The sequence below is a fragment of the Macrotis lagotis genome, chromosome 8 (genome assembly GCF_037893015.1).
Source record: "Macrotis lagotis isolate mMagLag1 chromosome 8, bilby.v1.9.chrom.fasta, whole genome shotgun sequence".
Taxonomy (NCBI): Eukaryota; Metazoa; Chordata; class Mammalia; order Peramelemorphia; family Peramelidae; genus Macrotis; species Macrotis lagotis.
In genome coordinates this window covers 110,819,647-110,847,073 of record NC_133665.1, presented here as the reverse complement: position 1 = coordinate 110,847,073, position 27,427 = coordinate 110,819,647, and the positions used below count along the sequence as shown (strand labels likewise).

The 27,427-nt window shown below is 41.2% G+C and overlaps 1 protein-coding gene across 1 annotated transcript; it reads left to right on the top strand.

Moving 5' to 3' along the window:
* The first annotated feature begins 436 nt into the window (after positions 1 to 436).
* On the top strand, positions 437 to 26,896 carry LOC141496085 (inter-alpha-trypsin inhibitor heavy chain H4-like). The gene is made up of 21 exons (XM_074198211.1): positions 437 to 537; positions 4,318 to 4,424; positions 5,299 to 5,459; positions 9,931 to 10,035; positions 10,269 to 10,431; positions 10,659 to 10,769; positions 11,388 to 11,516; positions 12,248 to 12,364; positions 12,611 to 12,779; positions 13,359 to 13,484; positions 17,299 to 17,480; positions 17,811 to 17,996; positions 21,111 to 21,250; positions 21,546 to 21,700; positions 21,924 to 21,974; positions 23,195 to 23,245; positions 23,559 to 23,759; positions 24,515 to 24,695; positions 24,981 to 25,129; positions 25,820 to 25,919; positions 26,649 to 26,896. The coding sequence occupies exons 1-21, from the start codon at positions 504 to 506 to the stop codon at positions 26,731 to 26,733; spliced, it is 2,703 nt and encodes a 900-aa protein (XP_074054312.1). The 5' UTR covers positions 437 to 503; the 3' UTR covers positions 26,734 to 26,896.
* Positions 26,897 to 27,427: the final 531 nt, after the last annotated feature.

Genomic DNA, 27,427 nt, shown 5'->3' with positions numbered 1-27,427 from the left:
CAGCATCTGAAGCAAAACCCTGGTCTTTCCATATTAGTTTTGGCTTTGTCTCCCACGATTTTTCAAAGATCGTTTATAGTGATCCAGCAATAATAAGATGTGTCAAGAGCTCTGTGTATGTGTATGTATGTGTGTGTGTGTGTGTGTGTGTGTGTGTGTGTTTGACAAAAGACTATATGAAGACTTGTTTATGTTGTTATTTTTACTTAAAAAATAGATTTTATTGATCTCTCATTATCCAAATATTATCATTTATTATATACGTGTATATACATATTCTCTCTCCATTTATATGAATTTATGTTTAGTCATTTTTCAGACTTGTCTAACTCTTCATGACTCCGTTTTGGGTTTTTGTGACTAAGGTACTAGAGTGGTTTCCCATTTCTTCTCCAGCTCATTTTACAGAGGAGGACACTGAGGCAAACAAGGTTAAGTGACTTGCCTACAGTCACAGTGTTTGAGGAAGGATTTGAACTCAGATCTTCCTGACTTCAAGCCCGATGCGCTATCCACTGTACCACCTAGCTGCTATATGTATGTGTTTCTCTATGCACACTTATATCCATAGCACCCAAGCTTGTATACCGACATGTTGGGCTTCCTGGGGAGATTCCTCAGGGAGAGAGAACCCTACATTCAAGTTTCCCACCTTTGTTTACAAAATAGATTGCAATCAAATTAAAGAATCTGACAGAACAACATGACCATAAAGTATAAGGAAGTTCTTCAATCTGTCTGATGGAATTATAGGTCATTAAACTTCAGATGAAAACAACTGAAGACTACAGATAACCTCTAATGATTAAAGAGAACCTGCCATTCCTATTCAAGCCTAAATTAAAAACATTCAGTTATCTCTGAAGAAAGAGTTTGATTTTTACCTTTTCCATATGCTTTTTCATATTTTTTTATTTTTATTTACTTATTGTTTAGGATTTTGCAAGGCAAATGGGGTTAAGTGGCTTGCCCAAGGCCACACAGCTAGGTAATTATTAAGTTTCTGAGACCAGATTTGAACCCAGGTACTCCTGACTCCAGGGCTGGTGCTCTATCCACTGCACCACATAGCTGCCCCTACTTTTTGTTGTTTTTAACAAAAATGAAAGTTGTACTTTTGTCAAAAGCTTTTGGTTTATTATATTCATATTCATCTTAATACTGAACTAACTCTGCATTCCTGGTATAACTCTAACTTGGTAAGACCATATGATTGCTTCTTTGATATTTTATTTAAAATTTTATTTAAAAATTTTCAGTATAGGAAAATTGATCTATAGTTTTCTTGCTCCATCCTGTCTCTTCCTAATTAAAGACCACATTTACATCATAGGAGGAATTTAGAAGATCTTTTCTAATTTTTTCAATAGTTTATATGATATTGAAATTAATTATGCCACAAATGGGTCATTTCTTTTTTCTCGATTGGCTCATTGATTTTCTTTTTCTGAGATTGAACGATTTAAACTATTTCTTATTATTTTATTCTGAAATTTTATATTTTTGTAAATATTCTATGCTTAATAGGCATTATTTGATTTTTATTGGTATATAATTTAGCATAGTCATTTAAATTTTTAAATTTTTTCCTGAATTTTGCTGTAAAGTACTTTTTCATTTTTTGGTTCAATTTCCAACCTGGCAATTTGGCTTCTCTCTCTCTTTTTAAAAAATTAGGCTAGTTGTGGTATATGATTATGATGGAATACTACTATTATTAGGAATAATAAGAAAAGCAGTCTGGGTTCAGAAAAACCTGAAAAGGTTTACATGAACTGATAGAAAATGTAGTTTGAAGAACCCAGAGGACATTGTTTGCATACAGTAACAGCAATAGTGTATAATGGTCAACTGTGAATGACTTAACCATTCTCAGCAATTAAGTGATCTAAAACATTTCCAAAGGATTTAGGATTAAAACTACTTTCTGCCTCCAGAGAAGCAATTGAATGAGCCTAATACAGATCAAAGTATACTTTTTCAAAAATGAAAACTTTACTTTTTTGGAGATTTTTTAATGAGTTTTCTTTTGCAACATGGTTAAAGTGGAAATTTGTTTTGCATGACAGTACATGTATAATTTATATCAAAGTATTTACTTTCTCAGGGAAGGAGGGAGAAAATTTGGAGCTATTATTATCACCATTTTCTAGAGGAGGAAACTGAGGCGAACAGGGGTACAATGACTTGCCCAAAATCACAAAACTAGGAAATGTCTGAGATCAGATTTGGATTCAGGTCTTCCTGATTTTAGGTCCACTACATTGTGCAAACAAACACAGGAGTACTGTATTCAATAAACTTTAAATCCCCAGCTACTAGAGTAAGCATTCACTGTTTGACTAATTAATAGTCTATCTATAAGGCTTAAATTACCTTTTCACTTCATATGCCAACAGAAATTCTAAAGAGATGGGTAGTTTGGATATAAAAAGTTGCGTCATAAACAAATAAGAGGAATAAATCTGGACATTCTCTACCTTTATCTTCTCCCTTTTGCTTAGGCTATCCCAAGGATCTGGGCTGTCCATTCTTTTCCAATTCAGTTACTAGATTCTTCCATGTTTTTAAAAGTTCAACTCAAATGTCATCTCCTCAAGGAAACCTTCTCTGACTCCTACCACTTGTAATCTCTTTTCTCTCATATTTCATATAGCATTTTTGTTTGAATCTCTCTGATGACTTATTTTCTCCATAAAATGTGTGTGCCCTTGTAAAATACACATACCCATTGTGGAACTTATCTTTTTCATCTGGGCCTCCTCTTTACTTTTTAAAAATATTTTATTACTTTTCCAATTATATACAATAGTAGTTTCTACTTATTTTTTGTAAGGTTTTGAATTTTACAATTTTTCCCCCCACCCTCCCTTCTCTCCACTCCCCATCCTCCCTCAGAAGGCAGTCTGATAAGCTTTACATTGTTTCCATGCTACAAATTGATTGAAATTGAATGTGTTGAGAGAGAAATCATATCCTGGAGGAGAAAATAAAGTATTAGAGATAGCAAATCTGCACATAAGATACTTTTTTAAAAAATTGGTCTTTGTTTAAACTCCAGTTCTTTCTCTGAATAGGTGGTATTCTCCATTGCAGGCACTCTAAAATTGTCCCTTATTATTGCCTTGATGGAATGAGTAAGTCCTTTAAGGTTGACCATCACCCCCGTGTTGCTGTTAGGGTATACAGTGTTCTTCTGGTTCACTCAGTTCATGCAAGTCTTTCCAGGCTTCTCTGAGTTCTCATCCCTCCTGATTTCTAATAGAACAGTAGTGTTCCATCACACACATAGACCACAGTTTGTTCAGCCATTCCCAATTGATGGAAATTTACTCAGTTTCCAATTCTTTGCCACCACAAACAGGGCTGCTATGAATATTTTTGTACAAGTGATATTTTTACCCTTTTTCATGATCTCTTCAGGGTATAGACCCAGTAATAGTATTGCTGTATCAAAGGGTATGCTCATTTTATTGCCCTTTGGGTATAAATCCAGAATGCTTTCCAGAAAGGTTGGATGATTTTGCAGTTCCACCAATGATGTATTAGTGTCCCAAATTTCCCACATCCCTTCCAACACTGAATATTGTCTTTTTCTGGTCCTTCTCTTTGCTTTTTTTTATTTTCCTTTTTTAAAATTTTTTTTTGCAAGGCAATGGGGTTAAGTGGCTTACCCAAGGCCACACAGCTAGGTAATTATTAAGTGTCTGAAGCAGGATTTGAACTCAGGTCCTCCTGACTCCAGGCTTCTCTGGAATCCTACCATTCAGGGTTTCTTATAGAACAATAGTAATCTATAGCATTCATATACCATAACTTGTCCAACCTTAAACCTAGAGAGCTTCCCCTCTGAATTAACTCCTCAAATTGGGAAATGGCTCCTGGTGTAAATGAATATTTTTGAATAGAAGTAAATTGAATTTCTCTTCTTGTTTTTTATTTTATAGAAGGCTTCTTATTTCCTTTTTCACTCTCTCATCTCCCTCAGTGTTATTCAATGCAAGTACTGAAGCTGAGAAAATTATATTAAATAGACCCAGAAAGGGGAGTCTCTGGATGAGATGGTCTGACCTTATAGGGACAAAGAGAAGGTTAGGTCTTCCCGTGTGTAGAGGTGGGGGGGAAGGTGTTTCCCAACAGATCAAAGGCCCTCTGGGAGGTAGATAATGACACTTTAACCTGAGTTGCTGACTGCATTTGACTAGTAAATACACATTACCTTGGGACCAGCTTCCTGGAATCTATAGGAGTAGGGGGGGTGGGAGGGGAGCCAGGGGAGATCTGGGAGAAAGGTGAGTTACTGATTCTAAATTTCAGCACCTCCCTATTCCTTCAAAATCAAAATGGAGCCTGCAGCTCGAGCCCTGCTACTCCCCATTCTCCTTCTTCATCTTGCCGCCTTCAGCCTCATCATTGCCCAAGAGGTACCTATAAATGTTCATGAATATGTTTGCGTGAGAATGCATGTCCAAATGTGTAACTGTGCATTTGTGAACATAAGTGAATGTAAGGCAGTTTGTGTGTGTTTTAGGGGAATTAGGGGAGAATGTCATAGAACTAGGAATAGATATCTGACAGGAGAATGGGACTAGCGTTAAATAGACTAGGAGTTGAGTGGGCTGTCTTTACCTGTATACCTCTGTAGAAAGAATCAGAGTAGAACTTCCATGGAGTTTAGGTTGGTAGGGGAGGTCTGTCTAGGGACAGGGAAAAGCTTTGGCATAAGCCTATACACGTGACTTGAGCCTACCTTTTTCATTAGAGAATTGCATTCCTTTAGGGTTTCACCCCTAAAATACTCCTATCTTTTGCACCTGGTTCTGCCATTAGCCCTTGGTGAGAGATTAGAATAAAATACCATTCTCCTCATCTTCAAGAGTGAGAGATTAAAATCCAGAGTGATTTTGGTGATTTTCCTGTACTCACCCAGATCTAGGGGCAGCTAGGTTGTACAGTGGATAGAGCACCGGCCCTAGAATCAGGAGGACCTAAGTTCAAATTCAACCTCAAACACTTAATAATTACCTAGCTGTGTGTCACTTAACCCAATTGCCTTGCCAAAAAAAAAGAGACCCTAACATCACCCAGATCTAAATTCATAATACATTCCAATTTCCTAGGCCAAAATGTGTTTGTGATTTCCCATTGCTAGACTTTAAACCATATCCCATCTATACTTTGCCACCTGATGCCCATAGTGAACAATGCGACTTGTGAATAGGTTAGTCAAGGCCGGTGAGGGGAAAGTTATCAAATATTCTTCTATTTTGCTTTCCTGTGTTGGCAATGTCATTCTAGGATGGTATTGATCTCTACAGTCTCACTGTGGACTCCAAAGTCACATTGCGTTTTGCCCATACCACCATCACCAGTCGGGTGGTCAATAAGGCAAATGAGGCTCGAGAAGCTCTCTTCCAGGTGGAACTGCCCAAGAGAGCCTTCATCACTAACTTCTCCATGTAAGTACTGATCTTGGATTAGCTACTCCCTCACATTTCCCTCCTCTCCCTAACACCCTGTTACCTCCCACATTCCAATCTCCTTTATTCCATATTTCTGTTTATGATAGGCATAAGACACAATACTTGTATCCTAATGTATATACACCAGTGCTTAGAGTATGAATGATGAAAGGGGAAACTTGATATCTTAGTTCACAGATAGATATAAATGACTTCATTTAACTCTAAGTGGCTTGATGGGGTAGGATTCATGAGTGGAGAATTGTTTTGCAAAGCATACCTTGCTCAAAAGAGATGGATTTGTGACCTTGTGAAAATAGGGTAAAAATCTTGGCCCCAAGTATTAGGATAAGGATTAAAAAAGAACTAAAGAGAAGTGATGAGGGCAGCTAGTTGGCATAGTGGATAGAGCACCTGCCCTGGAGTCAGGAGAGTTCAAATCCGACCTCAGACACTTAATAATTACCTAGCTGTGTAGCCTTGGGCAAGTCGCTTAACCCCATTGCCTTGCAAAAATAAAAACAAAAACAAAAAACAAAAAAAGAAAAGTGATGTTACTAAGGAAATTGCCATGACATGGATGATAACCCCCCTCATAATAATTGCTTAGATTTTTATAGCACCTTATAGTTTATAAAGTGTTCTCTATATTCACTCATCTTGTTTGTTTTATCACATAACAGTTTGAGGTACATGTTGCAGATATCAGTATCCATATTTTAAAGATAAGGAAACTGAGACTCAGAGATTGAGTAACTTGCCCAAGATCATATTGTTAAAAAGTGCATTGACTGATCTTTAACCTAGATCTAATTGCAAGTATAGTGTTTTTTCCTCTTCATGGGGCTGCCTTCAGATCTCAAAACTGGCATGGAAGCAATCCAGAACCACATGAGGGATTCCAATTGCCTCTACATGTTCAAGATATCTTTTCTTATAGAAGTATACCATCTAAGAAATTCTTCATTTGCTTAGCTAAAACTTTGTTTTTGTTCTTGCAAGGCAACGGGGTTAAATGACTTGCCTAAGGTCGCACAGCTAGGTAATTATTAAGTGTCTGAGGCCAGATTTGAACTTAGGTCCTCCTGACTCCAGGGCAGGTGCTCTATCCACTGTGCCACCTAGTCACCCCTTAGCTGAAACTTTTAATCACTTGTTTTGTTCAATATTTCTAACAATGACTTTGATGAAGACACAAATGACAATTGACATCTTTCTTGGTGGTAGACACCTAGGAGGGATAGCTAAATATGTTGGATAACAGAGGAATCAATTCAAAATCATCACTCCGATTGGAAAAATAGTCTGAGACTAGTACTATGAAATTTTTGAAAACTTTGAAACTTGAATTGAAAAAAACCCAGCTAACCAAAGGCAGAGTAAGGATTAAATGGTAAAAAATCACCTGAGATCCCAGTTATCAATAGAAGTTAACATAATAGCCCAAAATAATGACATGATATTTAACTATATTACAAGAAGCTTTGGTTCCATAATGAAAAGAACAGTAATTCTGTCTTTTCTCTGATCAAATATCATCTATAGAATTCTTTCTAGTTCTGAGAACTATATTTTGGAAAGGACATTGATAAGCTGATACATATTCAGGGGATCTGAGATGGAGGAAGAAGAAAAGAAGGAGAAGAAGGAGAAGAAAAAGAAGAAGGAGAAGAAGAAGAAGGAGAAGGAGAAGAAGGAGAAGGAGAAGGAGAAGGAGAAAGGAGAAGAAGAAGGAGAAGGAGAAGGAGAAGAAGAAGGAGGAGGAGAAGAAGAAAGGAAGAGGAGGAGGAGAAGAAAGACAAGGAGGAAGGGAAGGAGGAGAAGAAGGAGAAGAAGAGGAGGAGAAGAAGAAAGAGAAGAAAGCAGAGGAGAAGAGGAGGGGGAGAGGAGGGAGGAGGAAGAGCAGAAGAGGGGGAAGAGGAGGAGGAGGGCAAAAGAGAGGGTAAGAGAAGAAAGAAGAGAAGAAGAGAAGAAACTCAGGCAGCAACCACTATAAGGTGTCAAAGAAAATGAACATCCATTGGAAAGGATGCTGGAAAGGAGTGGTTAGAGAGGTTAGTGAGATAAAGCCAGGGAGTGTGAAGTCTTTGAAAGGTAGTAAGAAGAAAACATCTAGGAGATCATAAGATCATAGCTTTAGAACTGAAAGTGACCTTAGAGACAATTTGTTCTTATCCACACATTTTATAGAAGAATAAACTGATATCCAGAAGTTAAATGTTTTGTCCATGATGCCATGGAAGAAGGGTTAATAGTAGTAAGATTTGAATTCAGATCTGGTGGATTTTTTTTTCCACTGTAAAACATGGATTAATTGTGATTTCATGATTCTGTATGCATTCTAAAGTGCCTTCCAGTCCTGGGATTCTAGGACTTCCTCCATCTCCTTGTTTATGATCTTTTCTCCTTCTTTCTTTCCAAACTTCCCTCCCCAACGATCCCCACTTCCTGTCATCCCCTCCTTCTGGGATATGTCCACATTCTCTGTTTTTGCTATTGGAGTACGTCATAAGAAGGCACAGAGGCACTGATGCATGTGTGAATGTGTGTGTGTGTGTGTATGTGTGTGTGTGTTTGTGTATGTACATACAAGTATGTATGATCCTGCCCAGAAAAAAAGGCCCTTCTCCTTCCTTTCCCCAGTCCCACCTTCCTGTTCTCCTCCTGTCCTAGAGTGGGTTTCCAAACATTTTTCGCAATGTTTGTCGTAGATAGAGAAGTCCCTGTCCATTCTTCTCCATCTAATCCACCGCTACAAGAAGAAAGAGGGGGATGAGAGGGAGAGAAAGAACTAAGATAAGTAACAAAATAAAATGTGGGTGGGGTGTGAGGGCATTATCCCACCTTTGGGAAAGGATGACAGGAGAGCTCAACTTCAAAAGAGACTATCTCCTGATCAGGATGGAGTAAATGATGTCCCTGCTCAGGAATAGCAGTATGGAATCAGTGACTTCAGGATGTCCTTTAAATACTGTTACCCAGTCCCTAGGATGAAGGACTTTGATGGTAGAGCTGAGATGCAGTGGAGTTGGGAAGCTAGGGGAAGGAGGGGGAGTCATGTCAGGCCCATGGCTCTACGGCTCCTCTCTAGGATGGGCAACAATTTAATCTTGCAAATGAGACCCAAGCCTTGCCAGGATCTGACCCAGAAGAGATATTTGGTCTTGGGCTGAGCCACAATGGACACACCAGCAAAAGGTAGCATAGAGGCTGTCTTGAAAGTGGATCCTCCAGGTTGGGACCCCCTGACCAGACCACCTATTGACCAAACCCTTCTGCTATAACCTCTCTTCCCTTTGGTTTCGAAAACACCATTCTCTCATGGTTCATTTGCTTCTTTCTGTGGAGTTAGAAATAGGTAGTAGAAGGACATTAAATCTCTTTCCTTCATTTGCATGTATGGTAATTTGCAAAATGTTTTGGCAGTTAAGGGACTTAATGGAAAAATTGGTGAACTTGGAGTCAGGAAGACCTGAGTTCAAATCTTACTTCAGACAAACTAGATGTCATTTAACCTCTTCTAGAAAAATGAGAGGGTTGAACTTAAAAGACTTCTAAGGTCTTTTCTAGCTCTAAATCTGGGATTCTAAAATCACAAAGTCTGGTCATGACTTGCTTTGCTATCTAGAGTCACGTTACCTCTCTGGACTTCAGAAAGCTTTTTTTTTCTTCTGAAACAGGAAAATAGGGCAATGTTTGTCTTGAGCTTACCCACAACAGAGGTGTAACTGGAGAGGACCTGGATTTTCCCTGGACCTACAACTCAGCCTCCAAGGATGCATAGATTTAGACCCTTGAAAGGAATTTCAACTAGAAGAAACCTTAGAGATTCTCTGACCCAATCTCTTCATTTTACATGTGGGGAAATTGAGATTCATACAAGGCAAAGAATTCATGCAAGGTCAAATAATGAGTGACAAGATTGGGAGATTTCCTAATCTCCTCACTCCTTGGTTCAACTTTGACCCCTAGTTACACTGTAACTTCGACTTAAAAGAGAGGGCAAATCCAGACTCTTCCACACTCCATGCTTGTCTGGTTTTATAATTCTGGTTTTACTGTGTCTTCAACCCATCAAATCGATGGCCCTTTTCTATCAGTTTAATGTTTTGTTTGCATGCCAATAATTTACCAGGCATTCTCTAAGGAAATGAATTTTTTTTTCTCCAGGGCAGTGACTCAAAGATTTAATTATTCTAGAAACTAGTCCATCAGCTCCTTCATATTTGAAAGTAATAATGTGTCATACTATTTTATGTGTGTGCTTATGTAGGTATATTATATTTATTACATACATATATTAGATATATACATAATAAATATATACATAGGTGAGAATCCAGTCTCTCCCTCTTCTGTCCCTCCAGCCTTCTTCCCTCAGCATCCCTAAAGGAATCCCTTTTCCAGTGCCCCTAGTTCTTGCTCCTTCTCTGAGGCCTCTCTCTGCCCCCATTCTTTCCCTTCTCAGGATCATTGATGGGGTGACATACCCAGGGGAGATTAAGGAGAAGGCAGCTGCCCAGGAGAAGTACAGTTCGGCCGTAGCCAAGGGTCAGAGTGCTGGAATCATCAGGTAAGTGCCTGGGGCAGGGCTTGGGCAGGGCTTGGGCAGGGGCGACCAGGGAATCAGAAAGTGCCACACAGCTCCCCCCACACCCCCTGCCTGAGAGCACCTCCTGCCCTGCCCGGTTAGGCTGTGGCTATGGCCATTCTGATAACAATCTCCACATAACCAAACCCTGGTCAGGTTCTCCCTGCTCACTTTACCTATCCTCAGTGGCACTAAAGAGTCAACCTCCCACCCAGGGCCACAGGGAGGAATCTGGAGCAGTTCCAGGTGGCTGTCAATGTGGCCCCAACTGGCAAGGTCACCTTTGAGTTGGTCTATGAGGAGTTATTGAAGAGGCAACTGGGGAAATATGAGCTGATTCTGAAGGTCCGACCCCAACAGTTGGTCAAACACCTGCAGGTAACAAGGCCCCACTCTAAGACGCCTCCTCTGGGAAACCTACCCTGATGCCCTCATTCTATGCCCCACCCCCACCAGACAGAAGTCTCTCTTCACTCCCCTCACTCAGAGCAGGGGCTCCCTGGGGCCAAGGGCTCTCCTTCCTCAGATCAGGGCTTTTTTTTTTGAGCCAAGCTCACTCCCTCCTTCAGACTTCTTCTCATGCCTTCTACCCTTCCACCTCACAGATAGATATCCATATCTTTGAGCCTCAGGGCATCAGCTCCCTGGAGACTGAGAGTACCTTCATGACCAAGAACCTGGCAGATGCCCTCACTACGACACAGAATGAGACCAAGGTCAGATGCTGAGACTGGGGACCAGAGTGGAACAGAGTCTGGGCCCTATCCCAAGTAATCCAACCCTCACCCCTCATGATTTCTAGAGTCTTGGGATGTCCTAGACTCATAGAATGTCAGATGTAAAGTAAGCTTAAACTCTGATTACTCCAACTTTATATTATACAGACAGGAAAACTGAGGTCAAGAGGAGAACGTGACTTGCCCTAAAGCCCAATTTCCTAATTCCCTAATTCCAGTGCCCTTTCCCTGGCTCAACCCTAGAGTTGGGATAGGGGAGTGAATCTCTGATCCTCAAATGTGATGGCCACAAGTCATCAGAGGAACAGGAGAAACTGGGGTGGGATGGGTCAGGGAATGGGCTGGTCACTGGGATTACCAGATTGTCAAACTCTTGAGAAGGACCACACAGAGGGTAGAGACAGTCTAACCTTTCCATATGCTCTTGGCTGAGGCCAGTTACAGAGAGCAAAGAAAGGGGTTCCAGCGGAAAAGATTATCTTATCCAATGTCTATCTCGCACTCTCTCAGCTGCCCCAGCTCTGGAACCCTTGGAAGGGTTTGTAACTCCTCCTAGCTCCTTAGCTAACTTCTCAGCACTAGCTTCTTCTCCTCTAGGCTCACATAGTGTTCAAGCCATCTCTGGCCCAGCAGCAGAAGGAGCCTGGAAAGTTGGACACGATTCTGGATGGTAATTTCATTGTCCGTTATGATGTGAACCGAGCCACTGATGCAGGGGACATCCAGGTGAGTGCTTCAGGGACTTGGCAAATGAGAATGATGGGCTTTGGGAGCCATGGGGAAGGAGGCAGCTGCCAAGCCCTTTTCCCATCCTTTGTCTATAGCAGTACCTATGACCTTTGGGGGATCAATACATTCAAGGTGCTGAGCTCTCTACTAAGTAGCATTGTGGGGTAGCCCTAAGATGTGCAGTCTGAGAGAGACAGGACATTTATGTCTTAGAATGCCTTTCCATCTTATCTATGGACATTGCTTATTGTGAGTCTCTAAGGTCATTCCCTTCTCTGCTTAGCTCTTAGTTTTTTCCTCTGAGCAATGAACAGTTTCACTAGATGGTCTGATAGTCACTTCACTGCACTGAGCTGAATCAATGTTATGATCTTTAAAATGGTTTCAAATAGTCCCCCTGTGACCTACCTCAAAGGAACTACCTTTCAAAACATTCAAATATCAAAAAATGAGCCTATAAATGATCAGGGTAACATTGAGAGATCAGGGAAGGCTTTGCTCAGTTGACGAACCTTAGGTAAGATTTAGAAAGTAACTTGGGAGGATGCTCCTGGTCTGAGGAAAAGGGAAGGAATCAAGAAGATAAAGAGGGTCAATTTATTAAGCTTAAAGACCTGTCATGCTTCACCAGAGGGAAGAAGGGTGGAGGCAGCAAGCTCGACCCCAAATTTACTCTTAGCAAAGGTGGTGAGGTGTGGCTCTGACCCATGACTGTCCCCACTTTGCAGGTTGAAAATGGATACTTCGTGCATTACTTTGCCCCAACAGAATTGTCTATACTGCCTAAGAATGTGGTCTTTGTCATCGACAAGAGTGGGTCTATGTCTGGTGGGAAAATTAAGCAGGTAAATGGGTCACTTCAGAAAAGGGAGAACTCAAATACATCATAAGCCATTTTTTTTTTGTCCCTTGGTCACTCTGCTGCACTTTCTCTATCAGCCTCGGGCCCAGAGATGACCCCACCCCTGCTACCATGTGTCAGAGAATGACCTAGATGGGAAGAGAGCCACATCTTCTAGGTTCAAATTCCTATTCCCTAAGCATTCTGCGCTATCTCTCTTTCCTGCTTCTTGAGTCTTCTTTCCTCTTAGACTCGGGATGCCCTGGTAAAGATCCTGAGTGATCTCAGGCCAGAGGATCAGTTTAACTTGGTCATCTTCAGTGGGGGTGTGACTCAGTGGAAACCAGCTCTGCTTCAGGCCTCATCTGAGCATGTGGAGGAAGCCAAGAAATTTGCCCGTGGTATCCAGGCCCAAGGATGTGAGTAAGGAATCAGGGTTCCCAATGGTGAGCAATATGGCTGGTCTCACATCTCATAGCCTGTGGCTTAACTGAAAATTAGGGAGGAATCTAATCTGGGGGACCTGCTAAAACAGGACCCATTGAGAAACATTGGAGAAGAATGTTGGCATCTCCTCAACCTCATTCCTAGCTGGCCCTGACCCTATTTCCCAACCTCGCTAATCCAACAAGACAATCAATCACTTCATGATCTATACCCCTCCCCAAACTCTCTGAGACCCGCCCCACTCCATCACCCTCAGGATAACTCATTGCCTCAAGTTATACTGGTCAATCTGAATAGATTCTAAGTATTAATTTCAAGTTATTCTCTGTTCAGGAACCAAGCTCCTGAAAAATGCTCAAACTATGCTCCTCTGCCTAGTCTCTTGGCCACTCTCTCTAACATATCTCTCAGCTTCCAGCCTCCATTGCTCTCTGCTACTCTTCTACTCCTGGACAAACCTCCATCCCTTTCTTCCTCCCTGGCCTCCCAGTCTCCACCTGTCTCTATTGGTACCAAAGCTGAGACATGTGTGAGCAGATTTCTCTCTCTAGCAACCAATATCAATAAGGCTGTCCTGATGGCTGTGAGGATGTTGGATGAGAGCAACAGGAAGGAGCAGCTGCCAGCAGGGAGCGTCTCCATGGTCATCCTGCTCACAGATGGGGAGCCCACTGAGGGTGAGATGGGGATGGGGAGGACTCTTTCTGCTTGGTCACAAAATTCCCAGGGGGTTCCTTAATGGTCTATGTGTCCTGGGAGCTCTTGTTCTAGAAACCCTCTCTCAAAACAAGAGGGCATTTAGGGAAAATAATGTACATGGTCTAGGAGAGACAGCAGAATTAGAACTGGCCTGTGTAATTATGCAAGGATCTCTTGCTTTTCCCAATTTGAGCAAGGAGATGAGAAACACATGGGAATAAAGAAGAGAACAAAACAGGACAGATGAGAGGGTTTTGGTTGTGGTCCTGTACCTATATCATTTTGGAGACCTGAAGAGGGGTGGCAGAGTTAGAGAAAGCCTCCTGCAACGTGCTTCAGAGAAGGCAACTTAGAAAGAGAAAGGTAGTTGTCTGGGAGTCAGAGGTCCTTGATTCTAACCTCACCATGACTTTGGACAAGTTGACCTCTGGACCTCATCTTTGCCAATCATACTCCTTCAAGGTAGTGGTGGGGGGAGTAGGTTGTGATGGAGGAGATTTCTATTCAGATAAAGGTTGAATCATTTAAGGAGAGTAGAAAAGGCACTGGCTCTAAAGTTAAAAGAGCCAAGTTAAATCCCACCTCTGACACAACCTGTGTGATTTGTGGCAAGTCACTTTGTCTTCAAAAGACTCAGCTTTCACACGTGAAAATTGAGAGACGAACTATATGGCCTCTAATATCTCTTTCTTCTCTTGTTCTACCAACATCTTTCTTCCTCTCTGCCCCACCCTCAGCTTTAAAAATCCCCTTTATTAGATTTTGTAGAATTTAGATTTGCAAAATTCGGTTGTTGTTTCCGCAACAAAATCAAAGGTTAGAGTTAGAGTTCTGAGTTAAAGTATTCCGTGATGCTGCATATTTGAAGCATAAGGAAGGTCAAGCTTGAAATGCCCAGTGTTTAATTTAGCATGAAATGTTTTTCCTCATGTAATATCACTTACTTTCATTAGGCATCTGCATTTCTCCTGAACTTATTCACATGTCAAATTTGTTATTCAGCTCTAGTATTTTCATTAGAAATGCTTGAAAGTCCTCCCATAAATATCCATTGTTACCTTTGCAGAGTAAGTTATTCTTAAGTATAAATCTTTTGCTTTTTGAAATTTTAGATTACAAGATATCCTCTCATTTACAAGAAAAGCTGACAAGTCTTGAATGATCTTTTCTTTTTTTCTTTTTTAAAAAATAAGTTATTCCTTTATTTTCTACTCCTTCCACATATACTCCTATTTGTGATTTGCAAATATGCAGTGGTATTTTTTATTTCTCTTTTTTTAAAGATTTTATTTATTTTGAGTTTTACAATTTTTCTCCCAATCTTACTGCCCCCCACAGAAAGCAATTTGCCAGTCTTTACATTGTTTCCATGCTATACAGTGATCCAAATTGGATGTGATGAGAGAGAAATCATATCCTTAAGGAAGAAATATAAAGTATAAGAGATAGCAAGATCAGACAATAAGATATCAGGTTTTTTTTTTCTAAATTAAAGGGAATAGTCCTTGAACTTTGTTCAAACTCCACAGTTCTTTCTCTGGATACAGATGGTATTCTCCACTGCAGACAGCCCCAAATTGTCCCTGATTGTTGCACTGATGGAATGAGCAAGTCCATCAAGGTTGAACATTACCCCCATGTTGCTGTTAGGGTGTACAGTGTTTTTCTGGTTCTGCTCATCTCACTCAGCATCAATTCATGAAAATCCCTCCAGGCTTCCTTGAAATCCCATCCCTCCTGGTTTCTAATAGAACAATAGTGTTCCATGACATACATATACCCCAATTTGCTAAGCCATTCCCCAATTGAAGGACATTTACTTGATTTCCAATTCTTTGTCACGACAAACAGGGTTGCTATGAATATTTTTGTGCAAATGATGTTTTTACCCCTTTTCATCATCTCTTCAGGGTATAGACCCAGTAGTGGTATTGCTGGATCAAAAGGTATGAATATTTTTGTTGCCCTTTGGGAGTAGTTCCAAATTGCTCTTCAGAAAGGTTGGATGAGTTCACAGCACCACCAAACAATGTAATAGTGTCCCAGATTTCCCACAACCCTTCCAACAATGATCATTATCCTTTCTGGTCATATTGGCCAGTCTGAGAGGTGTGAGGTGATACCTCAGAGAAGCTTTAATTTGCATTTCTCTAATAAATAATGATTTAGAGCAACTTTTTTTTATGATCCTTTCCATAGTTTCTTGGTGGTTGAACTGTTTCTTTCTGGATATTTGCTATATGTTCTTTGCTATGTATCATAGCTTTGGGATATGATATTGCTGGAATTTTTCTTTTAGGATTTCCTTTAAGCGGTGATTGGTGGATGTTTTCTATTTTTCACTATCCATTGATTCTCATAGATATTTGATAGATTTTATTATGATTTCTTAAAATACAGTGTTCAATATTGTAAAATATATGATTCTGCAATGAACTCTCCTTGAACTGGTTTCCAGGTCTGTTGTTTTCAGTATCAGATATCTTTCATTTTCTTCTATTTGTTACATTATTTTTTTGCTGTCTTACAAAGTTGCTGAGTTCTGTTTGGTCTATTTTATTTTTTAGGGAATATTTTATTTAAGTAAGATTTATCATTTTGTCTTCTAAGCTATTTATTCTCTTTTCAACTCTTTGGTTTTTTTGGTTTTTATTACAAAGCAATGGGGTTAAGTGACTTGCCCAAGGTCACTCAGCTAGGTAATTATTAAATGTCTGAGGTTAGATTTGAATTCAGGCTCTCTTGACTCCAGGGCAGTGCTCTATTCACTGTGCCAACTATCTGTCCCTTATTAAAATTTTTTATTCTAGTCCATGTCTTTTGAGATTTACACATTTCTTCAACTTTAGTTCCTGAATTGGGTCTTTTGGACTAGGACCATGATAAATGTTCTGTTGAAGTTTTTTCTGGAGGGGAGTTGTAGGAGTTGGTCTTACTTGTTCTCACCCTGGGTTACCTAGTTTCTAAGTTTATCTCCTTCCAGATTTAGATATCCCTCCCTCCTTAATATTTGAGATTCAGATTTCAAATCTTCAGAGTTCTCTTTTACATCTCAGAAGAAGTGATTAGAGACCTCCAGAGCCCTAGACTGTCCAGTTCCAAGTCATATTCATATGTGCATCCTGCTCCACATGTCAAATCATTGGTGCTTCTCTTGGGACATTTTCAGGGGAGCCCGGTGTTCCTGCTGCCTCTAGACAGAAAGCATTGCAGGCAACACTGGCTTCAGGTTCTTCTCTTGTGCCACTCGGAGATGACTGGCTTGTAGATCTATGCCGGTGGACCTCTTTCTTATTGCCCTGGGCTATAAGAGTGACTTTTTGGATAATTCTAGAATGGGCAAAGCATTCTAAGGTTTCTTATTGGATATATCTTGATTGTTTTTCAGGTTGGCCTGAATTTCAGGTTTTTAATGGAATAGCTAAGTAGCCTACTTTCTTTCAAGCAGTCATTTGAGTCTTAAGTTCTAGTTTGAAACAAGTCTCATGCCCTCCCTGGGCTTCAGTTTTATCATCGCCACTCTGATGTGGGATTGTTGTGGAGGGGATTCCTGTTCATATGGATAGAGAGTTATCAATGGACACTGGCTATGCAGTGAAAGGGCTTGCATTCAAATTCCTCTGTTACTACTTGTGAGCCATGACAAGTCACTTCACCTTTGTAGGTCTCAGTTTCCTCATCTGTAAAATGAGGGGCTTAGAGTAAATAGTGAGTCTCCAAGGTTCCAGCTGAATAACTAACCAATATTTCTCTCTTCCTTCCCTGTCCATTCACTGGCTTCTGTTACTACAGGGGAGACAGATCCCCAGAAAATTCAGGATCAAGTGAAGGCAGCTATTGAAGGTCGCTACTCACTCTTTTGCCTGGGATTTGGTTTTGATGTCAACTATGCTTTCCTGGAGAAGTTGGCCTTGGAAAATGGTGGGGTGGCCCGACGCATCTATGAGGACTCAGATGCTGACCTTCAGCTCCAGGTATCAGCACCTGGTCTTTGGAATCTCATGGAAGTTACAAGTATCCTTGAAGTATGGGATGCTATGTTAGGTACTAGGGGATGGAGGAAAAGAGAGAGGGAAAAGAGGAGCTCCCAGCACCTTGATTAGAATCTGCTACTTGATTCCTATGTGACTTGGAAAAGTCCTTTCCCCTCTGTAGACTTTACTTTCCCTTTATGTCTAATGAAGGATTTAATTGGACTATACCATCCTCAAAATTCTGTCTAGCTCTAATGTCCTATAGATCCCAGGAAGTTGCTTTGTCCACTGTGCTTCAGTTTTCCCTAACCTCTCCCCTCTCTTCCAAAGGATTTTTACCAGGAGGTGGCCAACCCACTGCTGACCATGGTGGAGTTCCAATACATGAACAATGCTGTGGAATTGATCACACAGGACGATTTCAGGGTCTTCTTCAAGGGTTCTGAGTTTGTGGTGGCTGGAAAGCTTCAACGCCAGGTGCAGGATATGCTCTCAGCCCAAGTCAAGGGTCAGTCGGTGAGTGATGGGATAGATGGGAGAGCCTTGGCCTGAGAGCTAGGACACCTTAGATTCTGGTCATAGTTGTGTCTCTGCCTAAAAATGAAATCTATTTATCAACAAGTCTTCCCTAAGTCACAAGAATTCCCTTCCCCACGTTGTGCCCAGATCTGTGCTCCTCACTGCTTGCTTAGTGTGATGCAAAGATGTAGGTCCTATTCTCAAGGAACTCAGAGTCTTGTGAAAGAGGGAGGAGAAGAGATGACAGAAGGACCCAGGTCCAGCCTTCCAGACATGGACAGTTTGGCAGATCCAATGTAGCTCCTAACCTTGGGCAGCTGGCATTCTGTGAGAAGAGAGTAGAGATGGATCTGAGATGTCTTTAGTAAGTTGAAGGAGACAGAAACTGAACAGACAGTTTCTGTTTTCAGAGTTTAGAGTCTGAGAGAAACAACACTCACCAAGGAGTCCACCAGAGAATGACAGAGTAGAAGCAATCAGTGGCTAGAAAATGCAACATAAAGTCTAAGGAGACTTAAGTCAAAGTGTGATGGAATAGATAATAAAGGCATCCTTGCAGAAAGAGAACGTGAATTGATTTTTTGAGGATTAGTAGGATTTCGAAAGATAAAGTACAAAGAGGAATCCTAGATCTTAGAAGTCAGATCTCTGCCCAGAAACCATCAATGCCTTTCCCAGAACACAAAATTAGTGTGTGAGCATTTAGAAAGGGAAGAATTAAAAGTCATAAGAACTAAGGTAATAAGACCACTAAGTAAAATTGCAGTATGGCTTGAAGAACAGGTCATATCAAACTGACTTCATTTTGATCAGGGGGAATATTGTAGATGGTGCTCCTCTTCCGATATGGGTTGGATTTGATGTGCTTTGAAGTCTTTTTCAACTCTTAAATTCCTTGGTTGAATAACATTCTCTATGAGAGGAGACTTAGGGAAGAGTAAGGCCAAGCTGAAACGTTCTTTCATCCAGGATAGACGGACTCAGTGCAATCCATCAAGGCTGGAGAAAAGGCTGTTGGGTGAAAGGGACAGAGATGGGAATTACAAATTCCAGGGCTGGTAGCCCAGCTCTTGCCCAAGGAGAAGAAGCCAGTCAGATCTGATCCTCAAATGCACCAGAACCAGTGATTTAGTCTAAGTGGCTAAGAAATTAAAGGGAAAAGAAGGGACAAGGCAAAACCACACAGAAAGAATTTATGGAACTTTCTTTAAAGGACCAGAGAAAGTAAAAGAACAAAGTCTTGTCATTGGTTTTCTAATTATTTTTATTTCATCACCTATTTCCAAATTACAGGTAAACATTTTAACCATCAATTTAAAAAAATGTGAGTTCCAACTTTTTTCCCTCCCTCTCATCCTTCCTAAGAAGGCAAGCAATTTGATACCAGTTATACATAGAAAGCCATGTAAAACCCATTTCCTTATTAGTTACATTGCAAAAGAAGCACAAACAAAAACACCCCATAAAAATAAAGGTTTAGGGGTGGCTAGGTGGCACAGTGGATAAAGCACTGGCCCTGGAGTCAGGAGGACCTGGGTTCAAATCCAGTCTCAGACACTTGATAATTACCTAGCCCTGTGGCCTTGGGCAAGCCACTTATCCCCATTTGCCTTGCAAAAACCTAAAAAATAAATAAATAAAGGTTTGGTTTTTTAAAAGTGTTCTCCAATCTGCATTCAGAGTTAATCAGTTCTCTCTTTGGATGTGGATGGCAATTTTCCATCAATCTCCCTGTTTTTTTAACTAGTATTAAATTATTTTGAAAATTACAGCTGCAACTGTAATGGGGGGGGGGCAGGAGGACCTGAGTTCAAATTTGATCTCAAACATTAGACAGTTACTAGTTTTGGGAGCCTGGGCAAGTTACTTAACCCTAATTGCTTCATCAGAAGGAAAAAAAAGAAAGGAAGGAAGAGGGAGGGAGGGAGAGAGAGAGAGAGAGAGACAGAGACAGAGACAGAGACAGAGACAGAGACAGAGAGACAGAGAGAGAGACAGAGAGAGAGAGAGGGACGGAAGGAAGGAAGGAAGGAAGGAAGGAAGGAAGGAAGGAAGGAAGGAAGGAAGGAAGGAAGGAAGGGAAATGTAAGAAAATTATTGCTTTGAAATTTAGTTTGCGATCGGGTCTTACTAAGCATATAAAATATTTCATGTTATACAATTTTGTATAAGAAAACTCAAATAAAAGAAAAAAGAAAGAAAGTGAAAAATAGTTAATCTGCATTCAAACAATATCAGTTCTTTCTTGATCGATGAATAGTATGCTTCATTATTAGTCCTTTGGAATTGTCTTAGATCATTGTATTGCTGAAAATAACCAGGTCATTGATTAAATAACATTGCTGATACTGGTTCTGTTCATTTTCATTATGTATCAGCTCATGTAAGTCTTTCCGGGATTTTCTGAAATCATCTTGCTTGTCATTTCTTATAACACGATAAAATTTCCTTACAATTATATACCATTGCTTGTTTAGCCATTCCCCAATTGATGGGCACCTCTTTTATTTCCAATCCTTAGCCAGCAAAAAAAAAAGAGCTACTCTAAATATTTTGTGTCAGTAGATCCTTTCCCCCTTTTTTGTATGTCTTTGCAATAGAGATCTAGTAGCAGTTTTGCTGGATCTTTGGGATAGGAACTGGGGTGTTTGACCTGGAGAAAAGAAGACTTAACTGTTATCAAGCAGAAGAGTTATCACAGGAAAGAGGGATTAATTTGCTTCTGCTTAGAGGAAGTGATGGTTTGCTCTAGTGGGGAAAGGATCCTAGTTCTGCTGCTTATCCTATGTGACTGGGTAAATCATTTAACTTTTCCAGGTGTCATTTTTCCTCAAATGAAGATCCTAAAATAGAATATCTCTAAAGTCCTTTAAAATTCTAAATGTTATTGGCCTATGGATGGATTATAAAATACCTTTTTGTTTTATAATGACCTAAAATGGTTAAATTAAGGTAATGGAACCAACAAGTTGGTGGCAAGGGCTGGAGAGGTAGCCTGGTATGGTTCAGGCCTAGCTTGATGCTGCTTTGTCCAGAATGAGAGATTGAAAAAGGGGTTTGGGGTGTAAGTAAATGCTTGGCTTTATCCCCCCCCATTTCCCCTCTATTCAGCATACCCAGAACTTCACCTTCCACACAGAAGTGAATGTCATGGACAAGGAGAAAGTCTTCCAGAGCCCGAAGTACATTTTCCACAACTTCATGGAGCGCCTGTGGGCATACCTGACCATTCAGCAGCTACTGGAGAAAGCGTGAGTGACCCTTGTCTATAGGACCTTGGGGAAAGTACTGAGGTTCTCTGCAGCTTATTTGGACCACTGACACCCATGAGTGAGGGATGCTCCCCTCCTGAACAATCTTTCAGCCTGGCTAGGAGATGAGGGACCTGGGTGGGTCTGTTATATCCTTTAAGGGAGAGAGAAGAAACCATTGCCTCATTTTCAAAGCAGTGGATGCTAGAGTGATGAGCCCCCTTGGGGTCAGAAGGAACAGAAAGAATGATTGATGAGAGGGAAAGAGGCCAACATTGATGGCCTCAACTTTCAGTGTTTCAGCCTCCGGTGCTGAGCAGAAGAGCCTGGAGGCCCGGGCTTTGAACCTATCCCTTCAGTTCAATTTTGTCACTCCACTCACATCTATGGTGGTTACCAAACCAGAGGGTCAGGAGCAGGTCCAGGTGGTTTCAAAGCCAGTGGAAGCAGGTAAGCAGTGGATGGGTGAGTAGGTTTTTCCTGGAGGTTAGGGGAATTCCCTGACCCAGACTTTGCCAGGTTCTTTAGCCTTCATTGCCCAGGCATCCTTCCTGTCTCTACTTCTTCCTGGCCCTCCAGCGCTGTTTCTCTGACAGCTCAGCCACATTAGAGGCTTTGGAGGCAAAATCAGGGAGAACATGGAGACTAATTTCTCTTTTCGTTCTTTTTTCAGATACTATTCAGACACCTCCAATTTTACTAAGAGTACAACTTCCAGTTCAAGGTAAAGATTTCATTTCTTGTGGTTGTGTGACTGAGGTTAATCTGAAGTCAAGGAATAAGGATTGGATGTCACTTTGTCTCCTGACTCAGGTTCCAGATCAAACCATAGACTTGAATGATCTGAGCCCTTAATTCAGGCCCAAACTACAACCAGAATCCTTCTAGCAACATCCTTGACAGATGACTGGCTCAAAAATTCCAATGATTGGGATCTCACTCTATGTTATTGATTTTTAAAAAAGGGATCCAGTCAAGATATTGTAAATGGTTCTAAAGACCCTATAATCCTTGCCTAGAGATGACTAGGGGGTCCAGTAGAGAGAGTGCTGGGCCTGGAGTCAGGGAGAATGACTTCAGATCCAGCTTCAGACATTTATAGCTATTTCTTCTTGGGTTAATCACTTAATCTGTTGCTCAGTTTTCTCATCTGTAAAAATGGGGGTAATAAAAGAAACTGCCTCTCAGGGTTGTTATGAAGATAAAATGAGACTATTTGCAGAGTTCAGAGTGGTTCCTGAAACATAGAAAGCTCTAATGTTTATTCTTTTTCTTTTCCCCTTGCCTCAACAAGGAGAGTGTGTGTCCCATTTTCTCCCTTGAAGGGGCCTTTGTGAGACCCTTTACTCACTTTTTTCCAATTCATATAAGAAACCACCCTTTGGGATCCTTGCTAGAACAGCCCAGGTCATTTCTCTAAGCTTTACATATGAGGAAATTGAGGTGCAAGGGAGGTAACCCATTCAGGCAAGGTCACACAGTGAGTTATTGGCAAGAAGCAAGACTTGACCAATGTGAGTAAGGTCCTGATGGTCAGGCAGAAAATATTCCAGGGTATAGAACTCCGTGTCATCATTCTATAGCTAGAAGAAAATATCTAAAGATGGTGCTAATTTCAGTTGGATTACATAGACTCAGAGGGAGCATTGTGGTAGAGAAGACTGGAGCTGACTTCTCTAGGGGAGATGCCTTAAAGATTTTATAGCTAACTTCTGTATGTGGGGTGAAGCTCTCTCTGGAATTAGCCAGGTCTTCATTCTTCCCCTGGAGTCTGGGCCCTGGGGAGGAGTTCTTGTCTTGGTTGAGACATTGTAAGACCCTGGTTTCTTTCCTTTGGAGAAAGGCCTCAGTGGAAGAAGTCCCTTCTCTCTTGAGTCCTCTTTCTGGTTGCCTCCCTTGTGGTAGCCTTCTTCCCTCATACCCTCCATGTCTGTCTCCTTTCAGGTTCAAGGGGCAGCACGAGGAAGATGTCAAAAAAAAAATCTATGTTGAAAAGTAAGTCATTCCAAGATTGTCAGAATACCCTTGCTGGCTACCTTTCTGGCATTTCATATTTCTCATTTTTAATGTGAGGTTCCCTTCAATGCCAAATGCAGGTACATCAAGGCCATTATGATTTCTCTTCTATGGCTGGGGAGAAGAATAATAAGTCAACAGTGTTTCTTTGGTCTGGTCACTCAGTCTGTCTGAACCTCTCTTTCTTCATCTGTAAAATGGACATGATGATACTTTGTAGCACCAAGACCACAGAATGGTGGTGAGGAAAGAATTTTGTAATGTTAAAATGCTAATGGTTTTCACTCTTTAGGTATTCAAAACCATTATAAAGTTATTGCGGAGGAATTACGACACTCAGTTCTTCCCTTCTCTCCTGGTCTGATGAAAAAGGAGCCTCACTTCATCTTGTCACTGCCTATGCAGAACAATAGCCACATCCAAGAAACTCTGTGTGTGGATATCAGGGGTTCATCCCAGATCCCCCTGATTATCCTGACTGATCCCATCCAAGGTGAGAGACCATCCACCAGTTCATCATACACACAGTTTATATTCCCTCAATTTCACTCCAATGCTCTCCTTTCCCTTTTTGGAGAATCTCAGCTTAGGGGGGGTTCCCTGAGGACAAGACTTCAGGAATCAGCTCCTTCTCTATTTCCCCTCAATCAGCAGTTTTTCTGAGGTCAGAACCAGAATCTCTTCCTCTCCTCTCCCATAACATGGCTCAAATGAGTACACGAAGAAGATAGCTGACTTGAGAATCGGTTGCTATCCTTAGGGAGCCCCAGGTCTACTGGGGAGCAAGACATCCATAGAAGATGATTGTGGGTCTTTTACAAAGCTATATACAGTTGGACCCCCATGAGCATAGACCAAGCCTGAAGGTCTAGAGGAAATGCAAGGCATAAAAGTAAACACACATACACACACGCACACACACACACACACACACACACACACACACGCACGCACACACTCACTCCCTACACAGACCAAGAAAGAGAAACAACTGAACAGAATAAGAATGATAGACAGGGATAGAAAGAGAAATACAGGGAGAGGGAGAGGAAGACCAAGACAGGGTGAGAATTTGGATTAATTAATGAATTAATTAATCAGGGCTGAGAGGACTCCCCAAGAGGACACTAGTTTCTATGGGGAAGGTTTTCCACAGGGAGAGTGGTTAATCAGAATGGGCTTCCCAAAGGAGGTGACTTGTTACTCTGAGGGTTGCTCTCAACCACTTCTGATCTTATTTGTATCCAGGCATTGAGGTGACAGGCCAGTATGAGGGGAGCACAGGGAAATTTGACTGGCTCCAGGTGAGCTATAGGACTCCAGAGATGAAGGTGCATGTGACCAAGGACAGCATTGTGGTGACTCATGGCAGTGGCGGGAAAAGCTCCTCTTATCAGTGGCAGAGGATACTGTACCTTGTGATGCCTGGGTAAGCCTGGAAGGGGATTCAGGATCAGGTAGGGCTTTTAAACCAGGACTGGTCATTCTTTGAGCTAACAGAAATGGGTGGGATCCACAGATAACTGGATCTGGGATCCTGTGGACAAGAACCAATCCCAAAGTTGGATGGGGGGGTGGGAGTGTCTTCACTTGAACATCTGCTTCTCTTACATCTGGAGAGCCAGAAATTCCCTTTCTGACTATTGTGTCCCAGACTTTGAGCTGTTCCCCTGGGACTCCTCACTACTCTGCTTAGGGCTTGGTTTCTCTCCAGGCTGAAGCTGACCTTGGAAAATGGCCTCTTGCTGCTCAGTGATTCAGATAAAGTTACCATTGGCCTAGTGGTGACCCATCCCTTGCCTGGACTGCAGCTCATTCTGAAGGATCCAGCTCACTTCTCCAGTCAAGTCAGTGGAATCCTTGGTATGGCCTGGACCCTGCCCACAGTTCTCTATGGCTCCCTCATCACCTTCTTCTGTGTCTGTGACTCTTTCTATAATTTCCACTTCTGAACATCCCCTTTTCTGACCATCAGACTTATGAAGACCCACTCCTAGGACCACAGTCTCCTTCCCTTCTCCTGATCATCATCTACCCTCTGTCTATCCCATTTAATACATTTAATACTCCTCTTCTTTCATTCTCCTATTCTGTTCCCTTTCTATATTCACCCATGATTTTCTCCTGTCCATCTGACTACACCACTCTCTGATTAGCTGCCCCTTTACCAATCCTCCCATAAATTCAAATAGTTATCCCCATATTTAAGAAAAAAATAAACCTTTTTCCTAATAAACACTTAAATGATACTTCTTTATGGGAGTCTGAATTCACTTCCTTCTGTTTCTATTTATCTTTTTTTTCATTCTTCTGTGTGTCTTTCTCTTCCAAATTCTCACCCTGTCTTGGTCTTCCTCTCCCTCTCCCTGTATTTCTCTTTCTATTCCTGTGTATCATTCTTGTTCTGTTCAGTTGTTTCTCTTTCTTGGTCTGTGTAGTGAGTGTGTGTGTGTGTGTGTGTGTGTGTGTGTGTGTGTGTGTGTGTGTGGTTTAGTTTCCTATTCCTGTTATCCATCTTTGTCTAACATACCCTCCTGCCCTCTTCCTTCTCAGGCCAGTTTTACCAAGACATACAGTGGGATCCTGTTGGGCCAAGCACAGTTGAAGACACACAGGAGTTGAATGTGAGAGGAAAAAATTATACACTCACCAGGTAACTATCAGCCAGCCTTCTGTGAGCTCAGGGTAGACTGGGAGTGAGGGTGCTTGGGCTCTGTTCTGCCAATCTGTTCTGCCCATACCATCACAGTGATCTCAAATGGGGGTATCTTATTTCCAAACACAGATTTGGCCACTCAAGGCAGTGGTGACATCTTTGGCACGTAACTTCTGAAGATCTGAGCCAACAGAGGGGCACCTTGCCTTCTCTAGATAATCCCAAACTCATGGATATTCCAAATAGCAAGATTCATAGAGTATCTCTGAAATCACAGTTAATTCTAAGCACATGTAAAAGAAAAGGCAAACTATAGAAATGAAGAAAAAAGGAAGAGAGAGTTAGAAGAGCAAAAAAGGCACAAATAGATTTAGAAAGTGGACAATTTTACACTAAAGATAATTGAAAAAAGATGAATAATTGAAAATTAAAAATGATTAGAAAATAAGCAACATTTTAAAATAATTGACTGAGGATTTTTCTGATGAACTCTCTTTCTCTTGGTTTCTCTCTCTGCCTCTATCTCTATGCATCTGTCTTTCTTTGCCTCTGTGTCTCCCTCCCTGTCTTTGTCTATCTTTGTGTGTGTCTCTGTCTCTCTGTCTCTCTGTTTCTTTGTCTTTCTCTGTCTCTGTCTCTGGTTTCTGTCTCTGGTGGCTGACTATCTATCTCTGTCTCTCTGTCATTGGGTCTGTCTTCCTGTCTGTCTCTCTGTTTATTTCACAGAAAATCTGTGATGGATTTTCAAGGAAGCAGAGATACTACCCCACTGCCAACATTCCCATGCTGGTCTTTGGAGCATTCCTTATAAGGTGAAGATAAATGGCCAGCTATGTTTTCCTCTTTTGGTCCCCATGCCTGGTATAGCCCAAAGCATCCAGAAGCTTCCCTTGCCCTTTGCTATTTATCTTTTGGGGACAAATATGGGGGCAAAAAAGGTGATGAGATGTCATAAAGCAGAGGTCTTGTCAGTACTATTCTGTGTGATGCCTTTCATTTCCTGGGTTCCCCCTGGCAAAAGGTGTCCATGGTCACTGAATCTAATGATGAAGTATGGAATTAGTCATAGAGTGAAGAGGGTCATCTGCCTCAGGGACTTGTTCTGGGCTGGTTTGGGATGACTACTTTTAGATCTGTAGAACTATTGAAGTCTAGAACTTTAGAACCTTGGAATCTTATCAACTCTGTGCTAAATGAACTTCTGAAGGCATCAGATCTCACCTGGATTTGAGCAAGAATCTCCTTTTCAATAACTCTGAAAAGTGGTCTTTATACAAAGTAAAGTATTTATACAAAGTATTTATTTTTCATTTATACAGAGTATTTTATATAAAGTATAATTTATTTTTATACAAAGTATTTACAAAGAACATTAGTGACGGGGAGCTCACTGCTTCCCAGGCTCATCATTCTATTTGGAATAGCTCTGATTACAAAGTTTTTCCTTTTAGTGAGCCAAAATCTGCTCCTAAATTTTGCCTTCTAGCAAAGAAACTCTAAGTTCT